This window comes from Patiria miniata, unplaced genomic scaffold (genome assembly GCF_015706575.1).
Source record: "Patiria miniata isolate m_02_andy unplaced genomic scaffold, ASM1570657v1 HiC_scaffold_2, whole genome shotgun sequence".
NCBI classification, from domain to species: domain Eukaryota; kingdom Metazoa; phylum Echinodermata; class Asteroidea; order Valvatida; family Asterinidae; genus Patiria; species Patiria miniata.
Genome location: NW_024037058.1, coordinates 16,965,222 through 16,978,244, shown reverse-complemented (window position 1 = coordinate 16,978,244; position 13,023 = coordinate 16,965,222). Strand labels below are relative to the sequence as shown.

Genomic DNA, 13,023 nt, shown 5'->3' with positions numbered 1-13,023 from the left:
GTGTGGTTAGCAATGGCCCGACTGACCTTCATCAGGCTTATAGACCATTATCATGTTGCAGCCATTTGATTTGTTCCCATTCAAATCAATGTAATCAAAGCGAGGCTGGAAGGCAAAATAGTCTGGTTCCTTTTTGCACAAAAACATTACCATTCAGTCCTGTTATTGAACACAGGGAACATGACTGAAATGGTGACAGCATGATAAAGGTCTATACGCTAGTCAACAATGGTAAGAACAGTTGTCCTGTCAACTATTTGTGATCAGCCTTCAGAACTGCATGGTCGCAGTTCGACCACTTGGAAATTATTGCGCATGCGCAAGTTACGTCACGAATCGATCTTTAGTTCATCAATGGCCCTCAGATCAATCGATGCGTTTTTTGTCATGAATGACCGCAATAAATTTAATTATACCCTGTAGCACTTTTTAATATCATTTATAATTAATCATACACTCTTGCATTTATAAGTAGACCTGAGGTGCTTAAATATAATGTACCGTATTTACAATAACCTGAAAAGGGTAAAGGCATAGGTATGAGCTCCAGAAACATTCCTTCTTGATATCGATTCATTAAAAAAACGTATGTTTGAACAAACTTAGTACTTAATACACTTACTCTCTATCTGATTTTCCAAACTATTGCTTTCATCATTGTAATCGAGAGATGATTCAACTAGACCTACGTTCATACCTAACGAAACTTACTCGATCATTCGCCGAGGGTGCTATGCGCACCTCGGGTATTCAAAACGCCATATCCCACATCACAGCAGTCAACAATTGTTTTGTTATACCTCTGTCTTGTATTCTTTTGATTTTGATGGAAAAATCACGTGAACAAACTACAGTAAACACAATCATGACAATCGAACGTCAACTCACATGCATGTCGCGTGCTAATACTGCTCGAAACAGCTGATCGTCTGCTAGTTCGCTGCTCTCCCACTCATGTTAGAAAACATGGTGAAAATGGCGTGGGTACCAACGATACAAGCGTTTCACACCGTCATACCGTACGTACAAATTCATAGCACACTCCCTGTGGATATCACATACGTGATATCTCACAGCCTAGTGTGCCGTGACTTTTTATCAACTTAACACGTGATCGTTCTATAGGCCAATGAAAATACAGTATTTAAGACAGAGGTATAACAATATAAATTATTATCGTCTATAGGCCATTTGAAAGATCATAATTTAGGTAATGCAGGAAAAATATTGATTCTGTTTGACGCCAAGCCAAAAATGGCCCTAAAGCAAAATATCTTCCTTAAGAGATACCCTGACTGTGTGCCAAGTGCCATGCTTGTATCATCAAAGGCACAGTCCCGCCACCAGTCTGCCGTACTTATTTGCAGAGTATACAGCCTAAAAGTTCACTCTTGGTAGCGCTTCCGGGACCCTTGAAAAGTGTTTCCCCTTTAATTTACTTGAGGAATACAATATAACATTTTAATATGATTGTGCTTAAATTAAAAAAATCATTTCGCCAAAAATTATAAAAGGCAACCGAATATCAAATACCATAGGCAAACCAAGGGGGGGGGGGGGGGTACGAGCGAAACCGAGCAAGGGTTCCACCGCGAGCTCTTGGCGAGACCTTGACTTTCAGGCCCTATTATTTGATCTTAATCTCTTCTTCGACACTGATGACCGATATTTCGGTATTCGTGGTATTCGCTGTATTCTTCTCCTTGGCCGTCAAGACGGCGCGGGAATTGCCGGTGCGATTGGAGCGTTTCCCGACCGTGCAGGACGCTGTCAGTTCATCGAAGAGATACTCGAAAAGCTCTACTATGGTCAGGACGCTGGCCCCAAGGAACAGGCCAAAGTTCCCACCCAAAGCAGCTGGAAAAGAAGTTTCCCAAAATAAAAAGAATTAGTCAGTATAAGGGGAGTCATGCTTAGGGTTCTTCCTAACGAGATGCGAAAATGTAACCTTGGTATCAGTTCGACTTGAATGGATACGCCCTCAAAGAAAAGTCCAATTCAATGGTAAAATTATTGAAGCAGAATTCTAAATGGATTGTGACAAGAGCAGCTTTGAACTGGACCTTAGACAAAACTTGGTTAAAAGAAACCGCGACGACTGCAGGTAATGGCACAATACAGGGTGAGTAAAAAAAAAACGAAACCCAAATGTCGGAACTATTGTTTTAGTGAAGTTTCTGCATGTAGCACTTTTAATATCGAGGATGTGAAAGCCCAACTCATAAGCTTTCTGTTAGTACAAGAATCATTCAAATCACGCAAGTACTTTTCAAAGTACTTTTCAAGTTATGGGAGTTTAAACACAACTACCGTTTTAAAGTTCTGTCCACAAAAAGGCCAAGTCAGTGTTCTTTCAGCAAAACGAAAACAAATCACATAGGGATGTGTGTAAATTATTTTCGTTTTGCTGAGAGAACGCACGCCTTTTTTTGTGATCCGTGGACAGAAATTTAAAAAGGTGGTTGTGTTTAAAATTTCGTAACTTGAAAAGTATGTGAGTGATTTGAATGATTCTTGTACTAAAAGAAAGCTTATGAATTGGGCTTTCATTTAAAAGTGCTACAATGCAGAATTTTACTGAAACAATAGTCCCAATATTTGAGTTCCGTTTTTTTTTACTCAATCTGTATAGAATCCTGGGGGCCAATTTCACATAGCTTCTAAGCACACAGTTTTGCTAAGCATGCGAAGCCTTTGCCCACCCCCCCCCCAAAAAAACCAACAGGTTACCAACCAAAATTGCACACGACGTATACTGCTTTTAACTGGTTCCCAGCCGAGGCTTGCTGAGCAGGAAAACTTGTAATGAAATATTTCGTGCTAAGCAGTGAAATTCCATTCAACAATTATTGTTTTACCAATCAATGTCACATCTTCTGAGCTATTCACAGAAAGTAGAGCCATCATAAGCTTTCTGATCAACCCCTAGTTAAGGCCAATCAGTTACTCCACTTTTGCAAGTGAGTTTTGGTTATTTTGTTAGACTTTTTTCAGGGTTCGACTTTAAATAGCGGTAGCACGCTAGCCAAATGCTAGTCAAAACAGGGGTGGGCTAGTCAAACTATTCCTTAAGTAGCCCGGCTGGCGAGTCGAAAATTATTGAGATACGGCAAAGATGAAAGGAAAAGAAGAAATAAATAATTAAATTCAGAAGGCAAACCTGTATCAATTTGTGTCTCATTGTATTAACTGTTTAGGGTTAAATTATTAGATCTGTTTATTAAAAACACTAACACGATTGCCTCGGGATATCCGTTTTACATGTATGCACATTGTTGCTTATAAGACAAAACAAAGAGCAGGCTAGCGAAAATGCCCGCGGGTTAGTTAAGAGTCTGTTTCAGTTGCCTGGCTGGCTAGTGAAAAAAGTTAAGGTTGAACCCTGCTTTTCTCCTGAATGATAATTCACCGGTGATATTAAAAATCATAAAGTCACCATCTCTCTTACCTAGCAGGCTAGGTATGGTCACCTCAGGAAGCTGTGTCACAGTCTCAGCATTGAGGGCCTCGTAATAAATAGATAGAAGCACGAGATTGTTCCTGGACAAAAACACACAACATGTTATTATTTACACTTTACAACTTAGGCTGAAATGTGCACAAATTCTTTAAATTGGTTTAACGACTCCGACCGGCTTTCACAATGAGCCTGAAAGTAAAAGGTCGCGCGGCGAGCTTCAGGACCCCTTGCGCGGGATTTTCTTAAGAAATCAATGTACCAAAAATCCTTCAAATGTTTTGAATTTTTGCCCTTTCATTTTCCTATTCAAGGGTTTTGGAAGTGCGCCACCATGCAGGGGTAAACTTGGTAGTTCTACACGACATGCAACTCGATAGCGGGGGTAAAGAGCCCTCAAGCGTCAGGATAAGGGTTCCAACTTTAAACATGTCCAACATAATAAACAATTAAGAGCTACATATATCGAAAACAAACAGTGTGCTGATTGTTTCTGATTTCCCGAAACGACCCATGCTTAATCCAGCAGGAAGAACGTCGAATGTTGCACTTACTGTATGTAATCGGCAGAGAAGTTGTGCGTGGTGTTGCTGTATATTCTCTCTATGTACCTGGCGCGTAGCTTGACGTTGGTATTTACGAAGGGGTAGCCTTCAACCTCGCATGGGGAATCGCACTTGCAGGGGGTATCTATGTGGCCCGCCACTGCTTGAACTGTATGATATATGCATAAAGGAGAATGATATAATACTCGACCAACCAAGCACGGGAACGACCCGACTTGAGCAAAGTCTGACAATTGGAGGTCAGTTCAAGTTGAATTGAACGTTTTGGATAACACACAAAACCTGAAACTCTTTAAAAAAAGTTTCAATATTTGAATACTTCTTAATAGACTTCAAGTTCAACCAACCCAGCACGATGTGAGCGCATTCGTGTGACTCGGCCGGGTTGCAGACCCTGGCGTCCCCCGGTTGTTCGACCAGCTTGCACCCGCATCGCTCTACTACAATCTGGGTCTCACACTCGATCCGGCACGCCTGCAGCGAATAATGGTCGAAGTAGTCTAGAAGGCCCGCTGTGTTCTCCATGCACGTAGTGTAGGGGTAAGGCAGACTCTGTACCTATAAGCAAAGAAACAACAGTTAGGCCTATATAGTAAGTCCAGTCCATCAGTCACAAATCTTCGGTCTCACAGTCAAGTGGTAAGTTCATCCCCTGTTAGTTCAGACGTGACTTTTGATTTGCCTTATGTGAGTGACTGAAATGATTGACTCAACACAACTTCGGTTTAACGATGCGGTACGTTTGAATTTATCCACAGCGACCCGGCGACGTCTGAGTGACGTCACAATTTGAGCGATTATGTATTTGGCTATGTATAGGCCTACCTCCTCATGACGAACAGCGACGAAGGTATGGTGGCCGGGCCCGGCCCCAAAGCCCAGCTCCTTGACGTAAGGTGGTTCTGAAGGATGATGCAGCATCCATTTGATTCCTGCATCCTCGGCTGCTCCGTCTAGGTCGTTGCTAGGCGTGTACTCCTCCTCCTGAATGTCCAGGGTCAATTTCAAACCATTGGCTGCAAGGAGACGAGATGGGACGGTTGATATGTAACTGTTGGCGTTAACTAAGTTGTTAATTAACTGCCGTGATCAAAATTGGACTACCGTCATCTGCCGCCTACATTTCAGCGTAACGACATCGCACGTGCCCATCGCCGTGCATGAAGATGGTAGGTACCCACATAGCCTTCTCGAGAATCCTTTTCCTTCAAAATATGTTGTGAAAGAGACAACCAGCAGTCACCAGTGCCCGTAGATATGATGGTAGGTATACGAGCGAGTGACAGGCACTTGTTACCATGCAGTTATTTTCTTACCGGGGAACCTTGTAAAACTTCCTGGTGCAGCTCACTGTGCAAAGCCGGTATGCTTGCCCAATCACGAAACACAACCACAACAAAAGTCTTTGTCAACATGAGTCACTAAGAATCAAAATTTCACCTTCATCAAATACTCTTTTATGCATGAATATAGAAATTGTCATTAGCATTGACGTTCTGAAACACACCTAGATAAAGCAATGAAAAGAATACTCTTATTAAGGTAACTGAGATACATTAAGCATTTCAATTATTCCATAGAAATTCTACGGCGTTGGCCCTTGTGGACCAAAACTGTTTTATTTGGGTTTTTTTAATTGTTCAAGGGTTGCACAAATCGTTTTTGATAAGTTTGATACAAACCTGCTCCCGCAGAAATCGAGGAATGACGCTCTTCCTTTAAGTCGACATGGTTGAAGGTGTAGCAGTTTCCAAGATGGGTGAAGATGTGGTGGAAGTCGGCGGGAGAACAGGGTTCGTCCTTCCAAGAGCACTACAGGTAAAAAAAAGAGCAGCCAAAAAGTTGGAAACTAACAAATGAGGTCACAAAAAAGGTCACAAAAGGTCACAAAATAACGTACAAGTTATCATATGGGTGTGTATAGAAATCAGAGGGGCAGACTTTTTAAACATAGCGTACCAAACATTTTCAATCATCTCGATGAAATGGTCGCGGTTGTCAATCATCTGCAAGCGAACAATCTGGCGACAACTACTTTTCATAGACATGGGATGGGCTAAGATGGGCGAGGCTTATTCAGCAAAATCAAGAAAGATGGAAGGGACTTCAACTGGGGTTTCCTGGATCCGCAAAGGATCGAGAATAGCTATTTGTAATTTAAGGCATTTGGCCTTTTAGGATATTAACAGACCACACAAAAGGCATGCTTCTAAATAAATTGTTGATGTAATGTCCATTAATACAAAATATTGAGTACATGTATTCGAGAATCATAGGCACTGTCACGCATCCTCATTTTACTCGGATGATGTTTGTTCGTCAACTAGCCTAGACCTACTCAAACCAGAATGATTAGATTGAAAATAGGTAATCAGGACCTGACAATGAAAATAACGATTCTACTGGAGCCTTCATAAAGAAGAAATAATTGTGAAGACAAGATTCGGGACTAAGGTTTAACCTGTCGTTTGTGTGTCCACCTGGATAATAGGCTAAACCTTCACAATAAAACAAGCTTTTGGCGTTCCCAACGTCAACCTATACGCATTTCAAGGGAACGCCAAAAGCTATCTATACTGGGCAGGTAGCCTCTTCTTGCAGTTGACATTAAAAACAATTAAAAATGCAGGTTTGACTATAGTCCCGAACCCCACCTCCACTATCATCTCATCCAACTGGTGCCCTGTACGGTTGGTAAACTCCGTCATGTTGTAGTTAGAGTCAATATCTTGCACCGACCAATCAACAGCCGCCATCTTCTGCCTGAATTCCTCCGTGTACAGATGCGGGTTGATGAGATTGTGGTCCTTGTCGACGATGCCTGTAACCAAAAAAACAAGGAAAGGATTTCCAAGATTTTCGATAGGCCTGCATAATTTTCAAAATGAAAGTAAGTTTCTCATTAGTAGGCATGGCATGGCATTGCATTTTACTGTCAATGTTAAGACATGTTTTTAAATAGGTTCCAATTTGTCCACGCAAGCCAAGTCAACATTTGCCGGCTGCCATTTTTGTCTCAATTGGGTTTCCACATGGTTTGTATAAATGAAGGGTCCTCGCTGGGAGTATGACTTTAAGCTTGTTGTATTCCTGAGAAATCTGGTTGACATTTGGGCCGATATTTGCTCATTTTTGCAATGTAGGCCTACCGGAGTTTTTCTTTTGGGGGGGGGGGGGAGGACGGGCTTTAAGACTCCTTTTAGTATAATTATCATCTTCAAGTGGAGAGAAATATTACTCTTGTGTCTTGAACAACTTGAAGAGTTTTACAGTGTATTTTATGCTTCTATATTTTTAAAGTGATTAATCATAATTGTCTATGGCAATTTAATTACTACATGAACGATGCAGCTAATTGAAGTGTCCTTTTCATTGATCTCGTTGCCTTGGAGACAAAGAGGAGACGCATTCAGTAATTTTGTGGCGCTTCAACCACAGCGTTGACGTAAGAGTGATTGGACAGTTCAATTAACTCATTCAGGGTCAACGACTGTTTACAGTGATAAACCTGTTTTTAATCTCCGGCAACCACTTCGAGCCATGATGACCTATATGGCGTAATTTCAAGCAGATTGCAGCTATGATGCACGGTAATGGATTTCGTTTAATTATCTGTCAATATCGCAACGTGTATGCAATTCGTCTTCTTCCGATCTCTATCCCCGAGGGAACTTCACGAGGGAGGATAAAATTAGTTTGCAGTGCCAAAGAGGAGAGAGTGTGCAGACCTTATGGTCTTTGCATCGCTAGGGTAAGCTTGGGTAGACCATTTTGCATTCATTGTTACTAAATTGAAACCCAAAAAAGGACAAGCCTGTGAGATAATTATCCCATGAGGTCTATTGACAATGGAGAGGGCGGAAGTGACGGAAGGTTTTTAATATTAAAATTGATTCGTTAATATCGATGATTTTTTTTTAGAGTGTTTACCCCCGCCTCTGCCAATTTGCCAAATACTGTGAAAAAGACCCGATTTCTTGACCCGATTTACTTTTACATAAATATACTACGTATTTATTGACTTTTTTTGTTTCTGGAGACGAAAATATCATATTGGCGGACCATAACACAGACTACATTATTGAAGGTGTGAATGAATCACTGAATGTGTTCCAACAAGATTTGCATTATTTTCTCTGTTTACAACAATGATGTAACTTATCCGTATACAAACAATATCTTTCATTAAATCCTTATTTGCCTTGTGACAAAAGACTTCGTAAATTTATGCATGAACAGTTACAGGTCTAGGCATGGGGTGGGATGGGGGCACGTGTCAGGTGGGGTGCATTGCGCGTTCATGGCACTGATGCAAAAAAAAACCTAAAAAGACACTTCCTTGGCAAGCTGCAAATTTCAGATTTTTGGTGGGGGCACCTGGCCGGGGGGGGGGGGGGGGCGCACTGGGAATGTGTGTGTGTGGGGGGGGACCCCCCCCCAGCCCGATGATGCGATGTTATAAGGATGGGTGCGGTGAGGCGTGAGAAGGATGCAATCTCAACATCGCATCATCGTTGGAACTCATTCTCCTGACGACGGGCAGAGCAAACTGTTCGAAACGTTGAGTCCCTCCGGTTCTTTTCAGAACCACACATACTCACAAAAGAGATTTATTTACATGGTGATACCGCAAACTTATCTTGTCTAAAAGTATTCAAATGGAAAAGATACAAATATTTGGCAACTCACCCAAATGGTAGCCGACATTTCTGATGTCTCGCTCCGTCAGCGCCGACTCCCGGTACTTGTTGAAGTTGCAGACGGTCACGGCCGGAAAGTCCAGCTTTTTCCGGTAGGAGATGTCCACTTTGGTGATGTGGTGCGACTCGAAGAAGTGGATCATGGTCTGCGTGGCTTGGTACAGGAAAATGACCAGCGCGGCTAGGAAGAACACCGCCCACATCAGACGGCGTAGGATGCCGCCGTCCCCGGCGATGTGTTTGACTCCGTGAAGGTCCGTAACCGCCAGCGCCCAGTGGCGGAGGTAACAGCGTTTGTAACAGCCCATGGTCGACGGGAGTCAGTCAGTTCCTTTAATGGTTTTTCGATTTTGCTTTAAGAAAAGTGAAGTCAAATATAGGCCTACAAGGATTTTGTCTGTAGATGAACTAGTCTTGTTCTCCTTGTAACCATGTTGTAACCAAACATCCACTGGACATTTATCTATTGAAGCAGCAAATAATCTACCATGTGGAGCTTTGCGAAAAAAAGATCTGATATACCTATAACATAACTCTTCAGGTTGCTACCTGTTACACAAATCGACTGTGTAAATATTGTCCAATCAGAAGGTTTGATAATAATTGGTTCTCGTCACGTGAGGGTGTTCTTATCTCCACGTTGATTGGCTATTGCTGATTAAATCAGGGCTCACCATGACTAGGGATGCGTAGGATTATTATTGTAACCATGGAGACTTCAAACTAAGAGTGAGTTTGGTTAGATTAATTATGGATGCACTCTCGCGCAAATTAGAGGGCTTGCCATTTTCATGATGCCCTTTGTGGAATGATAATGAAATTATCGAGCGCATTCAAGGGCACTTCCATTAACCTTTGAGTAAGTGCATATTGGTTTACTCCATCATTTATAAATAGTTCTTTATTGAGCACGGGAAGGGATACATCCATGGGGGCGTCGCCAGGATTTTTTTCGGGGGGGGGGGGCAAAGCACATTTTCCCCCAAAATCCCTATATTTTCCAGCATTCCCCGATTGATAATTTTTTTCCGAGGGTGGGCAGGGACATTAGCCCCCCCCCCATTAAATTAACAACAATAATAACTTCACGCCTCTTTTTCTTTCCTTTTTCCCCCTTTTCCCTCTTTTTTTCCTTTTTTTTTTGCTTGTTGGGGGGGGGGGAGAGAGAGCACGCAACGCCCATGGTACACCAAAATTAAACAAACGCCCACTTGCACAAGATTTTTCATTATTTTTTTTTGCCTCTGAAGCACAACTTGTTAAGTTCGAAACATCATACCGCCTTTATTTTTTTATATTAGTATATTACAGGTCAAATCAGTCAGAAAGCAATTTGCAAGTCTTATTGCTTTTCAAAATGAAAAAGAGTTTAATTGTTGACGTGTCACCTGCAAAATCTTACACTGGAGAATAGCAGATGACATGATGTGATTATCAATGAACAAACCGATTGCGTGCACTTTTTTCAACCAGTTCTCTCTACTCAGCAGAGATTGAAGTCATCATTAAACATCATAGGGCCTATTTATTCTCCACATTCCAGTAAAAGGGCTTTGCGGGTCATTTTCTGGCCTCCTCTTTTTTTTTCAACATTACTTTCAATTCAAACTCACATGTATTTCCATACCAACTGAGAAATATAAGCGGAAAATACACGAATAATTAAATGAATAAGTAAATGGAATTGTCAAAAAGGTGTAAGAGGCGAAAATACATGTAGGTATGGAGGAGTTCTCTCGTGCAAGCCTAGGCTTGTGGCGAGATGCTTTGGACGGACTAACACAAACAATAACAAGAAGAGTTTACACACGGACAGTTGGACCAAGACAGACCAAAGCATGAAAACTTACGGGAAAAGCTAAAACTATTAGGCCTACGTATTGAGAAACACAAATTGCCGAAAAACCAAATGAGAAGGAATATCAAAAGTAAAAAAAACGTTTGCTCTTCTCACAAAGTGAAGCAAGAATCGGAACTCCAATACGCAGTGTATGATGAATTAATGAGGTGGGCATTTTTATGGGCGTCAAGAAAGTGATATCAGGGACAGTAGTGTGTCAAGGTTTTTGGACCAGAGGAAACTTTTTTTATGAAAAAGTGGACTGAGTTACTATTTTTGTTTAAACACGTAAACATGGTTAAAATGGGAGCATGTATATTTGTGTAAGTTTGTGCGGTGTTGGCGTATTCATTTACTCAAAAAAAAAGACGAAATGTTGCCGAGTGGATAGGCCCTAGGCCCTGTGCTGCCCCTAAGGTATGTCCCACATGAATAAACTAAGAATGGTGAAATTCGTTGGAAAACCTCCATCATTTTACGAATCTACCCTCAGTGTACAACAATAACTGCACTGAAAGAGATAAACAAAACGAAAAGGGAAGCATTGGAACGCAGTACTTCTCACAACTAGAAAGCACTCAGAGAGCGCTAACCTCCGCCAAGGCTGAACAATTCACCGCCATATTGTCAGTTCACCCGAACGAAATACTCGCATAAATGGTGAAGAATCCTCCAAAACAAATCCTGCATCCAGACCCAGATCCGGATCACTTCCAAAATCTAATTGATTTGTACTTGTGCCAAGGACCACCCCTAAAAGAAATTTTATGAAAATCTGTCCATAACTTTTTGAGTTATCTTGTTCACAGACAAACCAACCAACCGACAAACAAACCAACGCCGATGAAAACATAACCTCGTTGACGGAGGTAATGAACAAATGAAGGAGTCGCATGTCACAGTATTCTTCGATTGTATACTAGTTTATTTCAGAGTGTATGCCATGACTATCACAATAATGCTAAACAATAATCACAGACATCTCTTTTCAAAGATTGTTTACTTTACGTAAAATTTCCTATTTCCAACAAAGCAAAGCCAAACAAACACCAGTTGTTAATTAAGCCTATATCAGCTGCTCCAATAACTATTCATAACTTTTAATCATTAGGAATCAAAATATAATTCCAATTGATTCAATACACTTTTATAATCTACGATTCTTTTTTTAAAAATTGTGTAAAACTTTAAAGTTGTAAAGTTTTAAACAAGTTTAGTCAAAACTTCATATATTTTGGTGATAAAACTGATATCAATCATATCTAAATGTGTATATTTCAATATAGACAAGTATATTTACTTATTTATTTAAAAAATAGACACAAACATTACTATGAAGTATTAAAACGATTTAATTAAATAATTGTAATTAACAAGGCATGATTGGCACTTCGATATGAACTTAGTTTTTTCCTCACATTATGGTTTAAAAACATCGTGATTTTCTATAGAGGACACTGAATACAAGTATCAGGTATTTCTTGTACATTTTTAGAAACGTATTTAACACAAACTAAAGTCTCAAACGGATTTTTTTTTTTTAAATATCATCACTTTTAAAAATACTCTAGAAATTAATTTTGTATTGACAAACAACAATATTCTAAATTTTATAGTGAAAATTGTAAAGTTCTTCAAGTAATAAATTGAGCTACTTTAAATTGTAACGCCACTGTTCTCTCATGATTTTCAAATTGCTACAGCATGCATTGCATCTATTTTACTAAAACAGTAAAATTAAAAAAAAAATTAATAACTACATGTCATATCAATGATTTCATGCTTAAATACAAGCAAAGCTATACTTTTGGCAAATATTTCCCCAGATTTGACCAAATCTGTTTCTTTCATAAAAATATATTTGTTAAAAGGCTCATCTCACTTTCCATTTGTAAGCAAAATAACAGACTACTCTAACTAATCTACTCAATTCAAACTCTGAACCATCCAAGAAAAAAAATGTTGTCTTAAAAGCAAAAGATAAACAACAGCATGGTATAATAGACTTTACAGCATAAAATGATCAACAACATTTTGCAAGAGTAGCAAATTTGACTGCACCCATTATAAAGGTTGAACATACAGTCCATGCTCATTTCACTGCCATAATCATAACTGACATGAGCTGTATGCTACGAATTCATTAACCTCCTATGCAAACATACATTTTGTGCCAAGTTGTCCTTTCAGTCAAAATCACTCAAGTGATTGTTTTCAACAGTTAAGAGCTCCCCGCCCGACATAAATCAGGATTGACTGGCTGTGACTGTTTATGTAACTTGATACAGCTTTGATAAACCAGCTGTGCCTACAACTTGTCTGCTTTTGTCTGTTGACTGAATGTGACTATAGACACAGTGCTTGCTTGACATATGATGTCACTATTGGTGACTAGCCGCAGAAAGTATAGCAGGGAAATTTGATGGAAATTTTGACTGTCTGTGACTGCTTAAATAGTAG

The 13,023-nt window shown here is 40.2% G+C and overlaps 1 protein-coding gene across 1 annotated transcript; it reads right to left on the bottom strand.

Annotated features, from left to right (window-relative positions):
• Nucleotides 1-990: 990 nt before the first annotated feature.
• Nucleotides 991-9,214, bottom strand: LOC119726701 (acid-sensing ion channel 1A-like). Its single transcript, XM_038198501.1, has 8 exons — nt 8,713-9,214; nt 6,678-6,844; nt 5,706-5,835; nt 4,849-5,039; nt 4,371-4,581; nt 4,012-4,171; nt 3,449-3,540; nt 991-1,857 (listed from the first exon to the last, which is right to left on the bottom strand). The coding sequence occupies exons 1-8, from the start codon at nt 9,029-9,031 to the stop codon at nt 1,628-1,630; spliced, it is 1,500 nt and encodes a 499-aa protein (XP_038054429.1). The 5' UTR covers nt 9,032-9,214; the 3' UTR covers nt 991-1,627.
• Between the last annotated feature and the right edge of the window lie 3,809 nt (nt 9,215-13,023).